This window comes from Ursus arctos, unplaced genomic scaffold (genome assembly GCF_023065955.2).
Source record: "Ursus arctos isolate Adak ecotype North America unplaced genomic scaffold, UrsArc2.0 scaffold_11, whole genome shotgun sequence".
NCBI lineage: Eukaryota > Metazoa > Chordata > Mammalia > Carnivora > Ursidae > Ursus > Ursus arctos.
This window is the reverse complement of record NW_026622775.1, coordinates 63915130-63941416: the sequence shown is the minus strand read 5'-3', so window position 1 is coordinate 63941416 and position 26287 is coordinate 63915130. Positions and strand designations below refer to the sequence as shown.

General features: G+C 38.3%; 1 protein-coding gene across 1 annotated transcript in view; it reads right to left on the bottom strand.

Moving 5' to 3' along the window:
- Positions 1-26287, bottom strand: part of INTS9 (integrator complex subunit 9) — a 103545-nt gene that overhangs the window by 53159 nt on the left and 24099 nt on the right. Inside the window, exons 2-6 of the mRNA XM_026518912.4 lie at positions 17880-18007; positions 9383-9443; positions 6080-6142; positions 2371-2510; positions 47-133 (exon numbers count right to left, since the gene is read on the bottom strand). Coding sequence (XP_026374697.1) covers positions 47-133; positions 2371-2510; positions 6080-6142; positions 9383-9443; positions 17880-18007 — 479 coding nt within the window. The remainder of the gene's footprint in view (positions 1-46; positions 134-2370; positions 2511-6079; positions 6143-9382; positions 9444-17879; positions 18008-26287) is intronic.

Genomic DNA, 26287 nt, shown 5'->3' with positions numbered 1-26287 from the left:
GCCTAAGGGTCTGCTGTCAAGAGGAGTAGACAGGCCTATTGCTCACCGCTGAATATCCTTGTTCTTCCACAAGGAGGCAGACTGAGCCTTGGGCACTCTTTCAATGAAATTCACCAGCTCTTCCATGAGAAGCCTGAGTTTAAAGAAAAAAGTGGTGAACAGTCATAAAAGAAGGAGAAAAACACCACTGTTAACACTGTAGTCGAAACAAATGGGCTTGTCTGCCTTCCCCCCACCCCAATCATCTGTCTATCTGTTGCACATAAACTTGGACACCCGTTTAAATAAACCTGAACAAAACCCCAACCACCTCATTGAACTTCCATGTTAAACATTTCGAACATAAATGATTTAATTCAGCTTTAAAACAAGCCTGGCATGCATCTTATCTTGGAACACTGAAATATACAAGCCTGTGGTTTAACTCTCAGTCTTAAGCTCTCTGCCTTCATATAACTAAAAATATAAAGGGAGAAAAAGTCAAATGAATATGAAGTACCTGTTTTTGGTGGCAGCAGGCGTGGGGTAGGATTTTTTTTTTTTTTAAAGATTTTTATTTATTTACTTGAGAGAGAGAGCACGAGAGCACAAGCAGGGGGGGGGGACAGAGAGAGAAGCAGACTCCCCGTAGAGCAGGGAGCCTGATGTGGGACTCGATCCCAGGACCCTGGGATCATAACCAGGGCCGAAGGAAGATGTGTAACCGAATGAGCTACCCAAGGACCTGACTGAGCCAGCCAGGCACCCAGTATTGGTTTTTTTTTTTTTAAATGACAATATTAAATGGATATTTTAAACTGGAAAAGTATGTCTTCTTGACATGTGTTTTGGGAATTTACAAAATTCTATGTGGAAAAATACTCTCAGGATTAATCCTAAAAGCCTAACTCAAGGACCTGCAAAAGGACAGGCTCTGTGTGCAGATGGCAAGATGGATCACGACGGAATCACAACTGAGGGAACCTAAGAAACGCCTCACTGGAGTGGATCAATGATGCACGTGCTCTGAGGAATAGCTGGCACAGAGAACTGTTAGACTCCTGCATGGCTAGGGAATGACCCAAAAGCGAGAAATACATTTTTAACCTCTTGACTCCCCTTTCAGAATCCAGTATAGATGATCCATATTGACTTAAATCCTCTCCCAATGAATATAGAGATATGGCAAGCCATCAGTTTACTAGCATTTGGATGTTGAACAACTTCCATTTCATTTCCATTGGATTTATTTATTCCTAATCCCACCCCGTCCTTTCATCTTGAAGGAGCAGCACGAGCTCCAGCGTTCAAAGGTCTGGAATCTCGGCGCATTATTATTCTGGCTGTAGCTCTCTGGAGAACAGTCTGGTGTGTCCCACCTCACGCTGTAACTTTTTCAGCCTAGAGTCGAATGTTTTCAGCTTATCAGTTGCGACTGATCCAATCGCCTTGTGTTTTACTTCCCTGTAATGTCTCTTCGTCAGATCCCCGATGCTTCTCTGTACAGATTACATGCTCTTTAATGGGAGCTGACACAAAAGCCAGGGCATATTTTGTTTCATCTCCGGTCATTCCATCTTGTCGTACTTTTGCAAGACACTGGAGCCCAAAGCCAAGAGTCCATATCAACACCTTGATCCCTTACTTTGAGCCTCAATAGCTTCACCTTTCACCATACTTGTTAGTTTGCTTCAACTCTTTTTTCTGGGGTAGTTGATTTTCTTCATGTAACTTTTCTGTCACTGAATGATGCTAGGGGGACTTGAAGCAACTGCCTGTGTCATGAAGGCTTGGGAGGGGTAGAGGGAGAGACGGCAGAGCATTCTCAGAGTCAAAGGAAGGCTTTTACTCCTTAGAGTTCTGAGTTGCACTCTGTCAAAAGTATAGTCAAATCAACTGTCTAATTACTTCTTCTGTTTTCTACAAGCTGTCTCTATTTATAGTCTGCACTAAATCATAAAGGGAGGAATTCTGAAAGCAAAGTAATAAAATTTCTTCTTTTCTTAAATGTGCTATGCTCCTTTTTCCTGAAGCTCTTTGCCTTGCAACTCTGTGGCGTCTTACTCAACGTTACCTCCCCTAATTAGTATCATCTGCACAGAGGAGCTGTCTCTGTGAACACCTTCCTCCAGTCTTTGTTTCAAAAACAACAACAACACAAAAGACTAAGAGTACTCGCTGCATTAATCTCGAGGCAATTCCAATGAACACTTGTTTTATTTCGAGAGTTGTCTATTCATGCTAATTCTTTGGGTTAGCTGCTCAGGAGGAGACACCAATCACTCCTGCCACAACACCACGGAAAGGAGGAGTGCCTCGGCCACCTGCTCCTGGGATATGAAGAGGAGTGCCTCGGCCACCTGCTCCTGGGATATGAAGAACTGCTCTCACCTGCCGATCTGCACGGTGGGCTCTGTGGCGTACACCGTGCCTGTGAAACCGGTGTGCTCAGTGATGTAGGGCAGTGCCATCATGCAGTGGTAGTTAGAGATGAGGATCACATCCACCGTAGACAGATCTATTAGCTCGGTCTGAAAAGAAAGGGGCGGGAATGATACATATCTGTTCAGGGCATACAGATCAGCATGATGTGACTGAAAAATGATGCTGTCAGAACGCAGAGAAGTCGTTTTTGTACTACAGAATAATGATGCCTTTCCTGCAACACTTCCACTCTCTCATTTTAGGAGATTTCCTAATATTGACATTAAGGAGCAGGGCAGGATGGCGAACGATGAGAATGCAGCCAGTGCACCAGCAGCACTCTGATTTTACTAAAACAGAGTTCTGCCATATGAGGGTCAATGACACAGGACACTTCAGCCGCTGCTGCCTGGCAGGTTCAACCAGTTACCATGAAGCAGAGAGCGCACAACAGGAGCCGTAAGGGGAACCAGAATCGAACACAGCACTGCTATAGATTCACCGGCAACCGAGGGAGCAGCATGACCAAACCAGCTCTTCATGAGGCAAATGCAGGAGGAAACTTTTTTCTTTTTTTGAGATAATTTTTGACCACTAGTGCTGGATACAGAACAACAACAACAAAAATTTAGTGGCAGAATCATAAAAGGAAATTATACTCTCATATTCTGTCCTAGCCTTAACTCAAGTCTACCTTTTACTCCATTATTAAGGTCACATGAAAAGGGAAAATGCCACTCATGTTTAGTAAATTTTATAAAAACCCTTTTCAAAAGAGGAATTGTTTTTCCCATATATTTAAGTCCTACCTGTCTTTTAAGGCTCAATTCTCGTCTTCCATTAAGGCTTCCTGATTTGTGATTTGCCCAGATTGAAAAAAAAAATTTTTTTCCCCCTCAGAACTGCCAACACACTTAATGGATGTCCCTCTTCTGACAGTTACCACTGCATGCAACAGCTCCTCAAAGTACCACTCTGTCCCTCTAGTATTAAATATCTCTGAGGTTAAGGATCCTGTGTGACTCATCTCTGTCCCCTCCCAGCTGTGGGAGCCAGTGCAAAGCAAGCCTTGGGGCACTGTTGTTGGAGCGATGCAACATTTTAACCGGCACTCTCTGTGGGAAAACGTGAGTCGCTGTGGCTCAGAGACATCATCTCAATCACTGAAGTTCCCTCTGAGAAACTGTATGGTGCACAAAGGACAGCATGGGGTAAGGCAAGGAAGTGTTTTAGTTAGGAGAACGGGTTATTGAGCTAATATGTCTCTCACAGAGAAGGAACAAAGATGTCTGCTCCATCTTTGCAAATATTAAAGATGGTGTGCCATTTGGGCTGTGGGTATTTTCTAGTTCAATGACTTTACATACGAAATAAGTTAATTTAATAAAGCCAACAAGACATAATCAGCGCCTGAGGACAGCATGTAGATTAGAGGTCAGAAGCTACTCATTGATAGGGCAATGGCAATCTGTGTGAATAAAATGCCTAATGACCAGTAATAGCCAATTCACACCACCCTTAACTCCATGTTGTTCATGGCACTTCCAAGACAGTACCCTCATAATGAAGGGTCATGTAACATTCCACTAGTTCTGTTCCCTACGACCTCTCTGGAATCATTTTTAAACAAATAAGAAAATTAAGACATAATCACAGAGTGACAGATCCAGAAGAAAACAAGAGAACAACAGTTGAAGCAATAAGAAAGCTCAAAAGCATCTCTACTTTCCCTCTTGCATACAGAAATGGATGAGTTTGAAATTTCTCTTTAATATATAAGAATCAGCCCACAGAGTCTAGAATGATGAGAAATCTGGTGAGGACAGCTGGAAGAAAAAAAAAATATATATATTTATATTTATATTCTGTCTGTATGTATATATCAAGAGTGCCTACATAAACATTTTTCTCTGAGAAATAAGTTTAACATCCAATCCATGTTTATATACTCACATTTATATATTTGCTTACATTCTTTCACTTGATGAAATCCGATGAGGGTTATTTTAATTTTCAACTTGTATACAGACACACTTGGGTTCTACAGAACATGAATTAGGTCAAACACTCATAATTTACTGGCGGCTTACTATACTGTCCTAGACCTCATACTCAGTCTAGTGTGGACTTTGGGGGATACAAAAATATTTCAGGTAGTCACACTAGATTATAAATTCCATAAAGACTGGGAGCAGTCTGTGAAGACTAGACTGGAGTAAGTATCTCTCTCCTGTTCCTGTGACTCTCCCCTATTTTCTCCCAGTCATACAATGCCTTACCTCTACCTTAAAATAGTGACTATTATTAACTTGACACAAACTACAAGACAATACAAGTTGGAAAATCTTATACAGTTCTAGAAGCCTAAATATATCAATAATCCTTTAGCACAGCAGAAGATGAACTGTGAAATGGTAATTGTTTAATTCCAATTTCTGATTGTTTAGTGCTCTATGGAGCAGGTCAGAAAGTCATCAGAGCACCAATTCATAAATTCTACACTGTTGTCCATAAACTGAAGGTTGCAGCAGTCAGTGCCATATGTAGAAAACCGAAAATAAATGTAGCACTTGGGATTAGGAATCTTTGAACAGATGGGGACCTGCCTCACTAATTCTTAAACATGAAGGTGACAAAAGACTTGAATAGCAGTTAGGAAGAGCTCAGAACTCTTGGTAACTCTTCACCTTCACCCTTATTCTTACTACTTTATCTCAAACTTGTTCCCTTAACTGTCACCCTCCATTACTGTATCTTGCTTTGTCTTTCTTCTCTTTCGTTCCACTATCCCAAAAGGGAACATATACATACTTCAAAGAAAAAAAGTTTACCTACAGAGTATCAAAGAAAGTGTTGAAATGGAGAGGCAGGAAGAGAGTACAACAACAAGGGAAAAAGTACTCCAAATTTTCCTTTGGCATCGAACTGTTAAAGTATCTCGTATAGGCACCGTAATTCACTGGGTGCACGGAAAGAACAGGATGGTAGCTTCTCTCATTGATTTCCTCAGGAACCTGGGACTAGCTATTGGCCTCCCTCTATTTTATCTGTCTGTTGAGAATGCCATCTATGCCGCTCTAGAGATTAGGACTGTCAGCTGAGATTAGCTGCCTTTAAAATGAATGGAAACTGATCTTCATTTCCTTTAAAATGATAAAACTGGCCCCAAACTCTTATAACAAGTCTCTCTGTGATAATAATATGTAAGCAATAGGTATCCATGGCTCAATTCAGAATCTGAATTTCAAGCAATATTTGATATATTTCAAGTCAGCAAGAATTTCTACAGTTTACTGTACTGGCTGAATAACAGCAATTCCCAATCACCCACTGTAAGCAAGACTACAAAAAGTATGGCTAATCTAAGACACAGGCATATAATTACAAAACTGAAAGACTTGAGTTATTTCTGTATCTTGCTCAAAACTACGCCCTGCTACAAAGTGTCAGTGGGGATTACAGAAAGAGCAAGGAATACAAAAAGGAGAGTTAAATTTCTTACAGATAATATAAAGAGTTCCTAAATGATTGTATTTTAGCTGCATAATATTGTGCCTGGAATAACACATTCATTTCAATTTGAAAACAGAAAGCTAATAAGCCCCTTAAAATTATTTCTTGACTTCATTTTGAGAGATATGCTTTGTTTCTACAGTAAGAATCACTTTCATCTTACCTCTGGCAGGCAGAATTCAGGCACAGAATCCACAAACACATGACCTGAGCACTCTTTTAGCTCCTAAAAGGAACAAAAAGGAAAAAATTCTGGAAGAGATATCCAACAGACACAGCACCAAAGAAACTATCCCCAAACCAAACTCTCCGTGAACAATCACAGACCTCCAGAGAGTTGGAGGGCAGCCGGAAGGTTATTCAGGTGAACTGTTTTCCTGTTTAGGTTCAGGGAGGCTAAGTGTCCTATTCAGCATAAAAAACGCTGGTTGGTGGCTAACTCAGAATTTGAATGTACATTTCTTGATAACTCTTCAAGGCATGTGTGGACATATGCTGCTTTCTAACTCATGATACAGTGCTTTCCAAGTAATAGTTACGTAGCTCATACCAGCAATATCAGAATAATTTGGGAACACTGATGGAAGTAAAGATTCCTGGGTCCCATCTAAGACCCAAGGGATAGAAATCTGGGGATGAGGCCAAGCACCTTAGTGATTTTGCTAATGCAATTAGCTTAGGAGTCCTGGCCCTAGACAACTGATTTAGAGCCTCTTTCTCCTCCTACCAAGGGTTGAGGGGCAAGGGACAAACAAGGAGGGAGATGAAGAGTAGAGGGTAGGGATTAAACAACCACCATCACCCTCACCTCTGTGAACATAATCTTTGTCCTTGCGGAGCATACAATTTATTTGGGGCTGTAAACCAAATGTATTCATTCAAAAGAAAATATACAGAAAGAGAATATACTACAACTTCCCACTCTGCTTATGACCTACCATATTCAATATGCCTTAGTTTGGATTCCTCACCAACAGACCTCAAGAAAACGGTGGGTACGAGCTAACAGGGAAGTGCTGAAAAAAGAACAGGAGGATGGGCAAGTGATAAAGGGAAAGGAAGGGGGCTGACCATGGATATTTTACTGAGCCACACACCACTGTGGGCAGCTGGGACTTATTCCCATGGGAAACTCTAAGAAAGGGTGTAAAACATACACCTTGGAGTCACCATCCCTGGGGCAAGGGGGGTCCCAGGATATTTACATGGCACTCCTACATTTAGTGTAGCTTTAGGGAAAAAACTCTCTGGCAGACTCATATAGGTATTGGAAGTTGAAATTATGACACAGCAACACAGAGAAGAAGCAGGAGAGGGCCACCAACAGGGGCTGCCACAATGTTTCCAGAAGGCCACTAGAGTTGCTGTCTTCCCTCACTCATACTTTACAAAATCTGTGGACGATTTTTTTGGTTCATCAAGGTTAAAGTTTTCTATGATTTTATAAGGAAACTAGTAAAAGTCAGTGTTTGGTTGATAGTTTGCTCTTTCCAGAAAAAGAAAAATACTATTAGAATTTTGTTCCATCATGTTTTCATTAATCACTGAACATGTATTACTATATATTCATATATATGTGTCTTTATATTTTAGAGTCTGAATGGTTTTACTCTCAATCTTTATCTGAAATTAACCATGTGTGATTTTCCTTTTGAATTTTACAAGTCTCATATCAGAACCTTGACAGAAGACTTCCTCCCCTGCCTTCCACTGTAATAAACTGGTTCCTCTCCTTATAGGACTACCATTTAAACGGTGAAAGCTGAGCCAAAAACGGACTGAAAACAGTTCCTAATTACAATGTACCTGCTAGCAAAAAACAAATAAGCAATTATGTTTAATGAGAGAAGACTCCCAATTCCCTTAGGACAAGGCTAAATATGATTAAAGACAAATCATGGGAAATTTCAAAGTCCTGCCTGGTCTTAAATTGGCTATGTAATCTTCTTCCCCATAATGCTACACATCAGGGCATGTCCACCTCGCATGACAAAGTCTCCTCTGAGGCTCTCATCCTTCCTGGTCTGGAGAAGCATATTTGCCATTCTACACACTTACAGTGTCCCTGTATTTTATTCACCACTCCCTTCTAATGAAATGCTCCCACATACACATGCAAGTCATTTTCGCTCACAATGCACTGGTAATGGGATGCTTCTGAGCCTTTCTCAGGGAACAATGATTTACAGCCAAAAGGAGAGTTAGGCTGAAATCAAGTGCACAGGTTCCTGAATGTCACATAATTTTACAGTTAGCTAGGAGGGAAATCTGGCATCACATTATGCATTTGGCCTGCATTGGAGGTTGGGGTGCAGTTACAGAAATTAATTCTGTAAAAAGAGCATCTCTTTATTTAACAATACCTATTAGAAGAAGGAGGTGCCTTTGCAGATGATTCTTTTTAAGGATCTTTAAATTTCTTTAGTCTTTCAATTGTGAAATTTGAGAGAGAAAGGATGATTTAGAGGACTAAGAATGGAATGGATGAGCTTTACAGTTTTTAACCTTCCTTCTGATCTTTTTAGTAGAAAATGTAACTAGATGATAGTTTTAACATTTTTTGTACCTTTGGTCTCTCATTTATAAATTAACTGCCAAAAAACTGATCTGAAGAAGGAATTACTGTGGAGATATCTACTGTCAAAAATTGAACAGCCTCAAAGAAAAAAATTATTTAAGTCATTTACTATAGGCCTAGTCAGTGATTAAAGTCATAGTAGAACCCCAAATCCTAGATTCCTAGAACTGTGCTCCTTTTTCATGACCTATCTAAGGCTGTCCATTCTAAGCTACCAAGAAAGGCTGGAATAAGATGAAAGTTCATAGTTTAGAAGCCCCTCTATTTAAATTTACCCAAGAACGTGTTTCCCCTCCCACTCCCCAAAGAACACATTGCCTGGGAAGTTAAACACTGGCTTCGCAGTCTGTTCTCCACATGGCCACCAGAGTGATCGGATCAGACAATGACACTCCTTCCAGGGCCTCCCCTCACTCAAAGAGTAAGAACCAAACTTTTCTCAAAGCCCTACCTTACTTAACTGCTGACAGAATCCACACTTGAGGATTTTAAAGTTGTTTTTAAAAAAAGTTTTACTCCTTCCAGTCATGGAGTCAGTACAGCCTGAAAATAGAACGAACTGGATGGAACTCTCTATAGGCATTACCTTTGAAACTCTCATCGCAATTCTAAAAATAATAGTTTTCTTTCTGTGGTGATAAAATGTATTTGCAGCAGAAGTTCTTAGCTTTTTACACACGAGCAAATTGGACCTGAATCTGAACACTGAGATTCCCTAAAAGGCTCTTAAAAATAATCACCAACTACTGAAGACCCTACATGGATCCTGGGATTTTTCAGAGAATACACAAGGAAAAAAATGAGCACATCCATCACATTACTATACGGTGGCTCTCGTATGACAAGATGGCTTTCCACTGGGTGTAGATATGCCTCAGTTATTATTACCTTGTCCAAGAAAGCATTTCCATCCTTTAGGGACCAGCCAGGAAGATTAGATAGCCTGGGACTGCAAAACAAAAGATTAAATTATCCTAAATAGATTATAGTCCTCAGTGATTTCATGGTGACTCTATCGTTTCCATAAAGTTAAAAACATTACTGGCAGCAATGTCCACCCAAAATACTAACGAAAAGATGAAAAATAACCATGTTGTAACAAGCTTAAGAATTATGTTGTAACAAGCTTAAGAATTATGTGGCAACGGAACATTAAAAAGCCAAGTAGTTTAGTGCTAAATTGGGAAAATTAAAAGACTCCTATGCAGAATAATAAAGAGAAAAAAGAAAGATGAGACACTAGAACATTTTACAGTTTTCCCGTGACTGCCCCTGACTTCACCTTGCTTGTGCTTGACAACAAGCCTGAAGGGAGGGCTGAATGGGATCATCATATTGTGGATGAGAAAACAGCCTCAGCGGGGTCAGGTGCTCTGACAAGAACACTTAGCTGCCTATCAGCCTGAATTCACTGCAAATAAAAATTCCTGAATTCCAGTCAAGTCCACGTTCTGGCTTCACTGCTTATAAATGGATTAGTCACCTCTCACCTGTGGCTTGGGTTTCCAATTCTGGAAAATGAACCTAGTTTTCCTAAGTATTAAAAAATGACAGCACATGTAGGTGAAAAATTTCTAGAAGATGAGGCTAATTTTATGTATATGTTACACGAAAAAAGTCTAGATTCAGAAATCATTCACTTCTGGTAATCTCAGGATTTGAGTGTATGCTATTAGTTGACTAGAAGAATTATGCTGAGGGCTGAAAATGCAAATAACTTAGGGGAAAAATGCTGATAAAAAGAAAAACCTAATGACCAAGGTGTTAACGTGAAGAAAAGCGTATCAGAAGTACAAGTTGGATGGCAAGAGGATGTTAGCACTTCAGCCCAAAATTAGCCTGTAAAGTAAAAATTAAAGGCAAAGTAATGGCATGGGACTAAAAGACTATATTAGAAATCGAATTAGTATACAGTCCCTAATCCTCTTGCCAAAATAGTTTTATCAAGTTTAGACTTTGTAGTTAGGTGGAAGGGTATGAAAGTCAAATAGAAACATAAATATTGTGAATATTTTCCAATCTTGAGTAAAATATACATTCATTTTAGAAAAAAATAAGAATTTGGGGGATAACTTTTAATTGACATAATTCCAAACTTACAGAAAAGTTTTAAGAATGTAAGGATAATGAAGTCCCATATGCCCCTTGCCTCTATTCTCTGCTTACAGTTTGCTTTTATTTATCAAAAAGTGAAAATTTTGGATTTCATACTTGGGAATGAAAATTACTAGTAGCAGAATAAATTTGGTTTGTATAAATTATACCTGATAAGCTTGTTTCTTAAACTCTGGGAGCTTTCTGCTCTAATCTCTTAGAAAAATATTCTATCATTAGCTGTTTAATTCCCATCTCATTTCATAGTTACATGTATGTCTTCACTTCTAGACTTGTTGAAAAATATATTTACTGTTAGATCAGATTAAAAACTAAGCACTCAAATGAAAGTATAATGACAAAACAATATGAATACTGTTCTCATTTCATGCACACTAACTCTCTAAAGGAAGGCTGTAAATATCCACTTCCTTTATAAAGAGACCTGGGTCACAGGACACGTATTCTGTCGGTTCCCATCACACACACACACATCAGCCTTCAAATTACGGATGACTGATTCACTTAGCTGTCTACAACAAATGATTAGAATGGTACACTGCTTATCAGACAATAATTTTTTAAAAAGTAAAATTTTCAGATGCTGTAGGTTTGTCTTTTTTTTTTAAAGATTTTATTTTTAAGTAATCTCTACAGTCAACATGGGGCTTGAACTTACAACCCTGAGATCAAGAGTCACGTGCTCCTCCAGCTGAACCAGCCAGGAGCCCCTCAGATACTGTCGTTTTAACTCCTGTTAAACACTTTTTAAATAACATCAAAGCCTTCTATAAAACACACGTAGTTATTCTGGATTTGAGAAATTGCCTGTAGATGGGCCTGATAGCTGAAAGAGCAATGACCATGTTATAACAATAGTGCCAAAGATGAAGTGCCACAGAAATGTGTCACCAAATGGCAAAAGGATGCTGACTACAGAGATAAAAATATTTGGTTACTGAGTTTCACTCAATGACTAAATCACAGAGTCAGTATACTTTAAACTACCAAAGGGGGGAGGGATTTATTACATTGCTCTTAATGATTACAGAATTTGTGTACATTTTTTTCTTTTTTTGAGAGAGAGTGAGCGAGCACGCACATGCACGTGGGGGGTGGAGGGAGAAAGAGAATCTTAAGCAGGCTCCACACCCAGTGTGCAGCTGACGCAGGGCTTGATCTTACAACCCTGAGATCATGACTTGAGCCGAAACCAAGATTTGGACACTCAGCTGACTACACCACCCAGGCGCCCCTGACTCGGTAAATTTTTTAAAATAAGGAGACAGAAGTCTCCACAGAAATCTACTTTAATAAAATATGGGAGGTGAAGATACTAGAAAAATTATGGTTATAGATGAAACATTTTCCCATCTCCTATTTAACAATAATTTCTTAGAAAAAAATGCCATTAAGAATGTTATAATCAAGAAAAAACACATGCATACAAGATCTGCTATTTATTTTACATTTCTGAAGTATAGCTGACATACAGCGTTATATTAGATTTAGGTATACAACATATAGATTTGATAATTCTATACATTACTAAATGTCACCACGATAACTGTAGTCACCAGATGTCACCATACATTACAATATTAATGACTATATTCCTTATGCTGTACTTTTCATTTCTGTACTTATTTACTTTATAACTGGAAGTCTATACCCCTTAGTCCCCTTCACATATTTATTTTTTTTAAATATAGGTAAAATATTCCCATAAGTAAATAAATAACTTAAGGCATTTAAAAGTAATCTATTGCCTAAAAAAATAACGAAAGGTAGAACGAACATGATATGCAACTCATTTTCTCCTTTTACTTTTCATTTTTCCAACTTCCTACTTTGAAATGTATTACTTTTATAATCAGAAAAGAATGTAAGAGGCATGACTACATTTATTCATTCAAAAAATATTTATAAAAGCTTACTCTGAACAAAGTATACAAAGTGCAAGGATAGACAGTACATAAAATAATCCTTGAGTTTCAGGAGTGTGCACTTCAGTACAGGGAAATGGTAAAAAGCAATTAGAATAAAACAAAAGCTGTGATGGGGTAAGCAGAGGTGTTATGGGTTCACACAAAAAGGGCACCTTTGACAGCATGGGGGTGTTGTGGGAGAACTGGGAATAGGAGTTAGGAGGTGAGGGTGGAGGAGGTGTTTCCATAAAGAGGGAACAGCCTCAACATGTGGTAATAGTACTGTAGGAGAATGAGGCGTTCACTTCCACGCATTCAGTAATGAATCTTTATTTTTGTGTCAGGCATGCAGGTACTGGTGATGTGACCATGAACAAAACATACCTGTCCTCCTGAGTAATCACACAAAAAGAATACAAGATACTAAAAATGTTGACTTAGTCTTTGACTAAGACTTAATACGAAGTTCCCTAAAGAGGGACTGGTCAAGGCAGCATCAAAAGACTTCTCTGGGTCTGTGATGATTGAGGTGAGATCTGGACAGTTCTAGATTAAAGGGGGAACTGAGCCAAAGGGCAGGGTTTGGAGGGAACAGAGAAAGAGAGCTCCAAGGCCCATACTTTCCTCCAATCATTCTGACCAGCTTTTGGCATGGACATCTTACATAAAAGGTTATTCAAATGAAGATTCAAAAAGAGGCCCACTTACACTCACCCCCTCATCCAACCAGAACACTATCTCTATGTCCTTCCCATATAGAAACTGGAGGCATAAAGGCTCTGCTAAGTAGGCTAAGGGAAGGAGGTATAGGGGAGGGGGAAAAGAGCCTTTATGGCTGAAGGAAAAATTTGTGTGACTGTCCTAGGAAGGAGATATTTCTTTAAAACTGAAAGGAAATAAAAAGTGAGATACTATGGGGCGCCTGGGTGGTTCAGTCGTTAAGAGTCTGCCTTTGGCTCAGGTCATGATCCCAGTGTTCTGGGATTGAGCCCGCATCGGGCTCCCTGCTCGGTGGGAAGCCTGCTTCTTCCTCTTCCACTCCCCCTGCTTGTGTTCCCTCTCTTGCTGGCTCTCTCTCTGTCAAATGAATAAATAAAATCTTAAAAAAAAAAGTAGGATACTAGAGGGGTAGGCATAAATCATAATATACCAAGATGAACTTGGTATTTATCCTAAGAGCAATGAAAACCACTGAAAGGTTTTAAACACGTGAGAGACAATATTAGATGTATATTTCTTTTTTTTCTTTTCTTTTTTTTTTTTTTTAAAGATTTTATTTATTTATTCGACAGAGATAGAGACAGCCAGCGAGAGAGGGAACACAAGCAGGGGGAGTGGGAGAGGAAGAAGCAGGCTCATAGCAGAAGAGCCTGATGTGGGGCTCGATCCCAGATCGCCGGGATCACGCCCTGAGCCGAAGGCAGACGCTTAACCGCTGTGCCACCCAGGCGCCCCTAGATGTATATTTCTAAAAGATGATTCTGAAGAAAATGGACATCATGTGCATTCTGATAATATATACCACTATTTGTGTGGTATTCCTATCAAAATAACCCCAACCTAAACATAAGGCGACATCAGACAACCCAAAATGAAAGACGTTATAATAAAATAATTAGTCCATACTCCTTTGGACTAATGACAAGACATAAGACATAAAGACAGACTGAGAAACTCTTCCAGATTAGTGGAGACTAAAGACAGGACAACTAAACGCAATGTGTGATCTGAACTGGATCCTGGACCAGTACTGCTATTCTTTTTTGCTATAAAAAGCATTATAGTGAAATATGAATTGGTGTAACTTAGGAAATATGAAAAAGGTATACAGCTTAGATACTAGCATAGCGTCAGTGTGAGTTATGTTGATTCATTGATTCTGATTATTGTACTGTGGTTATGTAAAATAATTTCCTTTTTCTTAGAAAATAGGCCCTCAAATATTTAAGTGGTAAAGGAGCATCCTATCTTTCAAATGGGTCAGAAAAAACTGTATGCATATGTATCAAGAGCAAATGATAAAGTACATGTGATAAAATATTAACAAGGGTAATGGGGAGTTGTTTGTACTATTCTTGCAACTTTTCTGTAAGTCTGAAATGATTTCAAAATAAAAGTTACACAAAAATGGCTTTGGATTCAGATGAGGGCAAGATCAGAACTGTAGAACCTGACTAGGAGGCCTTGAGAGTAATGCCTGTAAAGATGGTCACGCCTACAGCAGGACTAAAGAGAAGTGACTGGATTCTAGAGTGTTTGAGAAGGTAAAAAAACAAGGCTTCATGAAAGACTGGATATGGGCAATGAGAAAGAGTGGCATATCTAAGTTAACTCCCAGTTTTCTGGCTTTCATATCAGCATGCCAGTCACTAAGATAGGGTACTGTGGAGGAAAACCAGGTCTGGGAGGCTTTTCTCTCCTCCTCTGAACGAAGTCTACTCATGGATTCAGTTTGGGACATGCTGAGTTTTGAAGTGCCTTCAAAGCCACATCCAAGGAGAGAAAGAAACTCAGTAAGCATTTTGGGTATATGAGTCTGGAACTCAGAAGAGAATTATTAACTAAAGTTACATATTTGTAGGTTATTGTTTTTAGAAGATTATCCAGGCCCTGAGCACCTAGGAAATTCCCTCGGTGGAGACTCTGATGGCCAAGCACTGGATATTGAAGAATTCTGATATGTGACTGTCATTAGAGAAAGATGAATCTCCAAAGTAGATAGAAGAGGAAGAGTCAGAAAAGAGGAAAACCGGGAATGCATGATCATGGAGGACAGTTCTGCCAAATGGCAAGTGGGATGAGGACTGACAAACATGCATCTAGTGACATGGAAGTCATTTGTGACTCTAGTGAGTGCTGTTCCGGTAGGTGGTAATGGGCAAAGCATAGGTTGGAGAGGAGTTAGTAATGCTGAAGAGGGAAGTGGAGCCGAGAGAAGGCTAAAAATTTTTTAGAAATATTAAGTTAGGAGACTGTGGACTCTGGGAAACAAACTGAGAGCTTCAGAGGGGAGGGGGTGGGGGATTGGAATAGGCAGGTGATGGGTATTAAGGAGGGCACATGTTGCATGGTGCACTGGGTGCTATATGCAAATAATGAATCATGGAACATTACATCAAAAATGGGATGTACTGTATGGTGACTAATATAACAAAATAAAAATTTTAAAAAACAAAACAAAACAAACAAAAAAGAAGCAACTGAGCATAATTAAATGGGAAGGACTGAATCAAGATGGAAAGCTTCAAGATAAAGGAAAGATTACAATTAACAGCGAAATCACTCTTCAAGAAGGGTTGGAATCCGGAGAAGATAAAAGGATTCATTCATACGATAAATCTTCACTGAGTAGCTACTACATGCCAAAAACTAGGCACTGGGGATTCAGTGGAGAACAAAAAAAAATCCCTGCCCTTAAAAAACTTTTAGTGGGGAAGACAGATAATATATACACTACATATATGTATATATAATGTAATGGTAAGTGCCATGAAGAAAAATAAAGCAGGATGACGGGTTAGGAAGGGACTGGGGGTACTATTTTAGCCAAGAATATCTCCAAGGTTTCTGGCCTGAGCAACAGAAAATACTTTTTGTAAAGAACTATATATGGGCTGCCAATTATCACACTGGCATAACCTCCCTCTGAAAGAACAGTGATAAGGGGAAGAAAGTGGAAGTGGATTCCAATGCTGAGTCAGGGCTGTGAGAACACAGAATTAGGTAAAGACAAGAATGAACAGGAAAGGGAAAATACGCAGCTAGAATTTTGTGCCCAGTTCAGGACTGCAGCAGCAAAATAACTCATGACTTTGCAGAGCGCGTAGGCCCCCTTTTGGAAACTCTCATAATATCTTATACATAATTTTTTTAGTAGTTATCACAAGTATGTACTTGTTCTCTTAACACAAGTATAATGAAATCTTCGACTGTGGAATACTTTCTCCCCAAGAGAATATAAGCTCCATGAGGAAAGAAAAGTTGTCTTATTCATGTCTGTATCCCCTGGTCCGGCACAGTGCTGATTCTTAATAAACACTAAATAAATGAACATTGTAATCTTTGGGGGGAAACAGACAATAATTCAGGCTATTTTTTTTTAAAAGATTTTATTTATTTATTTGACAGAGACAGAGACAGCCAGCGAGAGAGGGAACACAAGCAGGGGGAGTGGGAGAGGAAGAAGCAGGCTCACAGCGGAGGAGCCTGATGTGGGGCTCGATCCTGGAACGCCGGGATCACGCCCTGAGCTGAAGGCAGACGCTTAACCGCTGTGCCACCCAGGCGCCCCTCAGGCTATTTTAATAAGAAATAATCTGTCAGTCATTTTTTACAGAAATATATGTGATAGCTACAGTTTCTGAAGCAATTGTAAATAGATAGATAGATAGATAGATAGATAGATAGATAGATAGAAAGATAGTATCTGTGGATAATAAATGTATTTCTAAGTGTTGGATGTGATTATAACTGAATTTTATCAGCTTTGCATAAAATGTAATCTGGAATTATCTCTGAATTCTGTCCCCTTCACCTTATTGTATCCCTTATCTAGGAAAAAAAAATCAAAGGTTGAGTTTAAATTACACTTTTTCTAGATTATCATTATGAATAATCATTGCACACAGTGATGTCTTCAGGAATGAATGAGATATATTAGATGGCTTCCCCAGGTTGCTATGCTTTTAAGCTCTTAAATCTGCTTTAGACAGCTTTTCTGTCTCTCTTATATGGTATCACTTTTTGTTACTGGGAATATAATTTGTTTCTGCAAGTTACCCACCTCTCTTATAAATTGCTGTTTTCAATGAGCAGAAGCTGGGAGACCAAATTCTTAGAGTCATAGTTAAGAGTAAACAGTGGTGACTATAGCTTTGAGTAATCTATCTGCTTTAAGACAAGGACTTTGGCTTCATACATGATTCTATGATATCTAAGGCCGACTATTATGAAAATAACACATAGATAGCTATCAAAAAGAAATGTCAGGCTCTATGATGTCAAGTCCCTGCAAAGGCAGTTAAATGATTCTAAAATTCAATTCTTGGGCTCATCAGTTGACCATTTATCAGCTCTTATATGAATTAGCAAGAAAGATGAAATATACATGACCTCACCTGCACGGAGCAGTTGCAGGAACACTTTACAGACGCTCAGAAGAAGTTATAATAAAGAAGTCAATCAATAAATCAATACAACACTTTCCATCAACCCAGCCAAAGGAAGTAATTCTGATGAAGAACCTTTTTAAGGGAACAAAGTAAACTAAGGACAACGCACAAGGTACTGGTAATCTTTATGCTAATTGGTACTATTTTTCAGCAAACTAAAGCTCATTTTGTCCCCGATGCAGCAGCACATACCTCTGAACAAGTGGCAAAGGAAGGAAATTGAGAGTGGAAGTCATGTCCAGTCCGCAGTCCAACATAATTGTAGTTGATTTGAATTTGAGCACATTGCACGGTAAGGTCGGGTGCCCCGACAGGCAATACTGAAAAAAATTAAATCGCTTTTATCAATAATCGATTACAGAAAAAGTCTAAAAAGTACAGTGAATTAAGTAGAACTGATCACCTCCTCTTTATAAGAACAGCAAGTAAGTCAGCTAACTTTCTATGCAGCTTCTGGATACTACTTCCCTCAGTAGCCCCCATACTCTGGATACTTCCCACCAAAAGGCTCAGGTCATAATTCTTCGTAGGGCGCTAAGTACTATCTCAGGCAAGACAGTTTTGGAGGGACCAAAGTTACTACAAGTAGAAAGTTTACAGGGTTTAGTTATCTGCTCCCCCTCACATGACACTTCCAAATCCCCACGATCGCCTCATACCTAAGTACTGCCTAAAGCTGTAGAGATCAATTAAATTCTAAGCTGGATCTTCAAATGGTGCTATAGGTTAGGTTTTCTCCTGTGAAGAGGTCAAGTGATTTTCCTCAAAGAGGAAGTGACTGGAAAGGGTTAATAAGCCAAGTATCAGTAAGGAGTTATGGCCCATCCTTGTCAGAAGAAATGACTCAAAAGGACAAGTGACTTCCCTGATGTGCAGATACTTAAGCAGGAGTGAGGGACACCTACTCCCAACCAATCAAGAGTCTCTTGCCTGTGGCAGCAGACCTCAGAAGTCAAAGGGGCACAAGCCACAGTGGCATATTCAAAGGAGAGTGATGAGGCAAGACAATACACTGACCTCAAACATTTCTCACGTCCTCCTCAATGTAGTGGGGATGACAGATATGCCACACTGAAAATTATTTATATGGGATGTACCCTGTCACCTTTCATAATTCTATTGCTGCTCTGAAGAAAACAAATGAAAGAGGAAAAAGACCTTTCCCCCTACTTTTAAAGTCATCCTGTAGAAGCTGCCTTTGGACAGCAAAGCCCAGAAAATGGAGGGATCAATGCTCTCAATCCCTCAACAAGTCCATTCTTTCTGATTTAAGTACAAGTCCAACACAAGTCAAGGTAATGTGACATCAATGCTTGGCCCCACATGGCCACAGTAGCTCAGGCTGTCTTTCTAGGTATTTGCTGCTCTGTTGGTTCTGTCACTGGATAAAATTCTTCCTTTTCTCCAGAGGATATTACAGGGACTAATGATTTTTTAAAATTGCATGTTCCAAAAATGATAAGGACAAGAGCCAAGAAATTGTGGTTATTCTGTAAGCTTTTTCTTTATTCCAAGTTTATGTATGATGACTGTATTTTCCAAACTAAAATTCACAACTCATGGTCTGAAACGGTACAAGATAACTTGCAAAGAAAACATCACAAGTTATTTAAAATTGTAATTGTCCTAAAAAAAAAAAAAGTCCAGGAAGCATGATTTGGGTAATTAGATTTTACATAAGTTCACTCTTTGGCAGGTATCAGAATTACAGAAAAAACTGTCCTACTAATTAAGACAGAGATATCCCTACCCCCGTCCTCCATCTGGTTCCTTATTGCTAGCTTGGTCTTTATCCCTATGTAAGAATAACTTATTGAAGGTAAACTATCTCAAAACAAACACAAAACATCATATTAAACTGCCCCAAACATAACAAATGCTCTAATAAGAGTTTTCCTATACTTTTCCTTCAAAAAAAATCAGATATTCAGGAAAGATTAAAAAGAAATAAAAGGAAATGTATAATGGTTACTTCTAGGTAGAAAGATCATGGTATAACTTTCTTCTTCCAGCTTTCTGTATTTTCCAAATGTTTGACAATGACCATTTACTACATTTTTATAGTTGGGAAAAAAAAGGTTAAAAAAAACTGAAAAATTTTCAAGCCACATTGAATGACAAAGCTTTTCTTCCTTCATCCTTAACTCTAAATTATAGACAACAAGTTAGGCCAGAAGATCAACGCGTAAAAGCTGCTGCTCAAAAGATGTTAGCTGAAGACTTTATATTTGCTCTTGTCATGCAAGGATAAATAAAGGTGAGGAACACTTTATAAGGGCCGTAACTGAATGGAAGGAACACTTTTCAGAGTGTCTACTAAAGGAGCGCCAGACCTTGATCTCCCTAGCTCCATTTTTATGGATGAGGAAATTGAGCTTTACAAAGTTTGAGCCACTTGTCTAAGAGCCAAAGACATACAGCAAGGTCCCCTGATTCCAAATATTCCACTCATGTTTTGCAAATTGCACCGCTCACTTCATGGGTCAAATGAGTCAGCTGAGACTGACTGGCCGCGGTTCACGCAACAAGCAAATGAGGCACCTGCAAGGTGCTCGAAGTTTGCCTTTGTCCAGTGATGCTCTTTTTAAACATGCAGCTTATAATCTAGTGATGGTTAGGAGACGAATACACAAAAACATTAAGTAATCGTGTCACTTAAACCTTAAGATTAGTAATAAATCTGTATTACAAAAAGCCTGAAAAACAGCAGAAAGAAAAATATCACCCACAACCACTGTTCTACTCCATCTTCTTTTTAAAGTATTTATTTATTTATGAGAGAGAGAGAGAGAACATTAGTGGGTGAGGGGCAGGGGAGAAGCAGGCTCCCTGCTGAGCAGGGAGCTGGATGTGGGGCTTGATCCCGGGACCCCAGGATCATGACCTGAGCTAAAGGCAGAAGCTCAACCGACTGAGTCACCCAGGCTCCCCTCTGTCTTTTTTCATATTTGTAAAAGCTGTAATTTTAGTGCACATACAGCTGTGTGCTGCTTTCAAAGCTCAAGATGACTGTGTTTTCTTTGTCTACGTTGCATCACACTTCATTTTTACTGGCTTCCTAAGTAAATATACCATGGTATGTTTAATCATTCCTTACTGATGAACATTTAGGGTTGCTTCCAGTTGCTTTATTACAAACATGGCTGTGGTGATCACTTTAGTGCTTACGGCTTTTTCCATATTAGACTATTTCTTTAGAGGATTCCCAGAAGTGGCATTAACTAGGTCAAAAAATACGAGCATTTCATGGCTCTTGAAATATGCTGCCAAAACGCCTTCCAAAAAAGGCTGTACCTATTTACAATGTCATCAGTTATATATCAGAAGATCTGTTTCACTGCTTATTCCCATCAGCATTATGGTCAAAACCATCTAGAATCTATACGAAAATGAAGCTGTAATGTTAGTAGTAGCTATCTTGAAGCAATTAAATGGCCCTACACAGGAAAGTCAACTACTTGATACGTGGCTTTCATTTTGAGAGGGAGTTTGGAGCAATGATTTAAAAAGCAGGGGGTTTGAAGTAAGACTGCCTGGGCTCAAATCCTGAGTGAGCTCATTATTAATGTGTGATGTGGGGACAAATCACTTCACTTTGCAAAGACTGAGTTCCCCCACCTGTAAGATGCAGTAATACAAGCTACCCTCCTGAAGTTGTGAGGATTGAACACATGGAAACAGTGCCTGACCTGTAGTATGTGTTCACTGGTATCTGTTACAGAACCATCCGGGGCTGAAAAGGTCACCTGTATTTGGGGGGCCACCTAAATTTACAGCATTTTAGAGAAGAAATTCTATTCTATAGTAGCATTCACTAATGTCTTAGACACTTGTGTATCCCACAGACTAGGTAAAGTGAGAACAATTTTATAAATACTGTCTATTGCTAGTTTTCCCTCTAGGAAGATACAGTCACTACTGAGTACAGAAGTGAGTAGTCTAGCGAACGTAAGGTTTTATAATTTTAATCCAGCTTAATAAACACACAGCAATGCTTTCATGTTAATTTTATTCCTAACCAATAACAAAGCTGCAGGTTTTTCTGTGTAATGATTTACATCAACATTTCCTTGTCTGCCTGTTGATCTCTTTTTTTCTACTGAATAAATGGAACGTGGTTATGGAACTTATATATATGTTTAACATGTATAAGCATTATATTTTTGGATAAAAACTTTTTCAGTTAAACATACTACATATCTTTCCCATTCCTTTACTTTCACTGAAAAATTGTGGAAAATTTCAAACATACAAGTAAGCAAAATTAGTATAACAAATGATCATCACTCAACATGGATAAATTTACAAACTATCTGTATTCCTTCTTTGTTGCTTTCCTTTTGATATTGACACAGAATAGCTATTATGGTGACAAACTTAACCGATCTCTGAAAATACTGTTTTCGTAGATAGTCCTAAATTGATCTCTCATCCATAACTGGGACAAAAACATAAGTCTATTTTCCTCAATGCCCTAGCAGAATTCAAGAAAGGTGATTCCTTTCACCTTTAAGTTATTCTTGGTTTGTAAGCTACATCTCCAAGTCCTGTAACAGATTATATTTTTGAAGTCTCTATTTTTCCATGGGGCTTGTTTTTCATTTTTATTCCCAATGTTGTAATGTTTATACTTTGCAATATTTTCAATTAAGTTAGAATGACTAGACTTCAGTTCTAAAGACATGTTTTCAATGGAGGCTACATTCAATCTATTATTAACTTAGGGAATGCTGCCATTTTTAAAAAATATTTTTTAAAGATTTTTTATTTATTCATTTGAGACAGAGACAGAGAGCACGAGCTGGGGGAGGGGCAAAGGGGAGGGACAAGTAGACTTCCCGCTGAGCAGGGAGCCCCACGCAGGGCTCAATCCCAGGACCCTGGGATCATGACCTGAGCTGAAGGCAGACCCCTAACTGACTGAGCCACCCAGACACCCTTGCCATTTTTATTATACAGTAACATTTCTCTGAGCCAGGAGCAATGCAGTATTTTCTCTTCTATTAATTTTTTTTCCTCCTTTACAATTTAAAATATTTTCTTTCTTTAGTTCATAAGCAACTATTCAGTTATCAATAAGTATATTTTTGCTCTTCAATTTCTATTTAATTTTTGCTGTTTTATTGTTCTGTTTTATTAAATTGCTACATTTTAAAAATTTCTGCAGTTGGATGTGTAGCTGATTAAAACATGCATCCAGGCTACAAATAGCCCTCTAAGTTGCTCTGGATGCGTTTTACAAGTTTATATTGTGTTTTCAATGTATGCATTTCTAAATACTATGTAATTTCCATTGTGATTTCTTTTTTGAGCCACAAACTGCTCAAAAGTGTGTTTGGTTTAATTTCCAAATATACAGGTGGTAATGATTATCTTTTGGTTACTGACTTCTAGTTTTATTATGGTCAGAGAAAAGAATCTGTACATTATTTTTGGATCTTTATTGAAACTTGCTTGATGACTCTGTGCATTGTAAATAGTTGATTTTTTTTACGAATGATCCAATTTTCAGTGAAAACTGAAAAGACAATCTAATTGTGTATACAGAATACGTCAACTTCATTATCTTATTTAAATCTCCCATACTCTTACTTGAGTTTTAGGAGAGAAAAACTGTCAATTTCTAATTTTGTCAAATGTTGCTTTATATATTTTGAAGCTTCACTACTAAGCATATAAGAGTCAGTATTACTAGTGAGGGTTTCTTTTATTACTACGTAATGCTCCTCTTTGCTTAAAATCTATTTCTATGTTTATTTCTAAACAATATAGCTGTACCAATTTTTCCTTTAGTGAATCATTGTCTCATATGGTATTTTTTTTTTTTTTAAGATTTTATTTATTTATTTGACAGAGAGAGACAGCGAGAGAGGGAATACAAGCAGGGGGAGTGGGAGAGGAAGCAGCAGGCTCCCTGCTGAGCAGGGAGCCCTATGCAGGGCTCTAGCCCAGGACGCTGGGATCATGACCTGAGCAGAAGGCAGACCCTTAACGACTGAGCCACCCAGGTGCCCCCTTATGTGGTATTTTAAGTGAAGTTTCACACATACACAGTTAACAATGAATCAGTTTTATAAGCTATAAAAAATCTCATAGTCCCATTCTGAAAGGTAACTACTTTTGATTCTTCTAGCTATTTCTTCTAGTTACCTCTGTATTTCTCAGAAATATGGTCATACTGTTATTTCTTGATTTATTGAATTATAGTTACTGATTTTTTTCTACTATGGAAGCTATCCACAAGTTAATGAAGCTTTGCTAGGTCCTGTAACTAAGATATGTACAAAAGGATTCCCTATCACATTCAAAGCAATTCACTTGATGGCAACTGCCAAATTCCTTTGACTAGATAAAAGAAATTTCAAAGGAAAGGGAATTTGATGTAACAGATTAACATAATGATCAGTGCCATCATTAAAGCACCCTGTCATGGTTTAATTCCTACTGTTGTTTTGTTCTTCTTGATGCTATGTAAATAAAAGAAAGATATGTCCTAACAACAGTACTGTTGAGTCAATGATTTTGGACTGTTTTTCACAGTTACTGATTATTTACGGACATTTTAACTGATCTTTGCTCACCAATCCTTTTTAATCCCATTTCTTCCTTTTGGGTTCAACTCCCTTCTTCCTGAAATACATCCTGCAGTATATCACCTTTGTGATGGTGTTCAAAAGGTAAACTTTTAGTCATTACTGGTCTGGAAATGTCTTAATTTTGATTTTACTCCTTAACAGTGATGGAAATAGAATTATAGGGGAGCAAATTATCTCAGAACACTAAGGACATAAATATTCAACTTGTCTTCCGGCATCTATTATTGTTGATGAGAAATCTGCTGCTAGTCTAACTGGTGTTCCATTACAGGTTGCAATTAAATTCTTTTCTTTGCCATTAGTGTTCTGATCTTTCATTAAAATTTACATAGGTATAACTTTCTTTTTGATTTATGCTTCTAACATACGAGGACTGGTCTTTCACAACTGTAAAAAAAACTGCCAGCTATTATAATTTTGAATATTGTCTCTTTCTCATTCTTTCTAGTTTCTACTAGTGAAATGCCTATTAAATGTATGTTGTAATGTTTCATTTTACTCTCCATCTCTGTGACTAAGTTATCCTTTCATATTTTGCTTTTTGAGCTCTGTGAATTCTGGATACTTTCCTTAACTCCATCTTATGGTTTGTTAGTTCTTTCTTCAGTGGTGTTAAATCCGCTATTTAACTCCTCTACTGAAATTTTCCTTTCAGTGGCTGTTTTTCATTTTTACAAGTTCTCTTTTTAACACTTTTTTTTTTTTTTTTGAGAGAGAGAGAGAGAGAGAGCATGCGCAAGTGAGTGGGGATGGGGAAGGGCAAAGGGAGAGGGAGAGAATCTTAAGCAGACTCTGTGCTGACCGTGGAGCCTGACATGGGGCTCAGTCTCACAACCCTGAGATCATGACCTGAGCTGAAACCAAGAGTCAGACGCTTAACCCCCAGAGGTTCTCTTAAAAAAAAAAAATAGCATCTTGGGGTATCTGGCTGGTTCACTCAGTAGAGCATGCAACTCTTATCTCGGGGTTGTGAGTTTGAGCCTCACACTGGGCACAGAAATTACTTAAAAATAAATTTAATAAACAAATCTTTAAAAGAATAGCATTTTCTTCTTTTCATAGGTTTGCTATCTCCATATACGTCTTTAATCACTTTAACACACTAATTTTAGACTCTCCATCAGATTATACAGTTTTCTGAAGTACTTGAGAGTCTTACTATAACTGCTGAGTCTCACAGTGGATTTCATTTGTTATTGTTTTAAAATTTTGCAAGACCATCTTTGGTGGAGCTATATCTATGGGAACTCTATGCAAAATGGGTTGAGGCAGGTCCCAAGTATCACCATCTTTAGATCAATTTTTATGTTGATTTCTCAGCTCAAATATCTGTAACTATATAAAAGAGCTTATAAATCACACCTTTAACACTCTTAAAGCATTGGCTCAGCCTCCTTGCAGAGACAATCTTCCTTATTGACCTCTTGAGCAAGTGAATGATACTTTTCTAGCACTCCTTTCACTGAGGTACACAGCCCTTGGGGGTTTTGGATTACTGATTTTAAAATACGTGCTTCTGAATATTAAATCTATTACTAAGAAGACTCACATCATGACCTCAGGTTTCAGCAATTCTAATACTTTAAAAACCTGCCATGAAGACAAAATGATGACCAAGCAACTTAACCTCACAGAAATCTTCAAAAGCAATATGAATTACTATAAACTTCATAAAACAAAAGATCTAGCAAATTAGTACATTTGTTAAACTTAGCAGTTTGGTCATGACAAACTGAATTATAGTGAATTGGCTTTGGGGAATAAGTCTGTCTTTTGCAGAAAGAACCATGGGTCAAAATATCATATATGTTCTCCTATTCACTAGTCTTATTTAAAAATAATTAAAATATACACAGTTATTATGATATGGTGTTTATGTAGTGTCAGGCACTCTGTAAAAACTTCACATTTAATTCCTTTAACCTTCCCAAGAACGTTATGAGGTAGGAAGTGTATTCCTATCTTACAAATGAAGAAAACGAGACACAGATTATGAAATTTGCA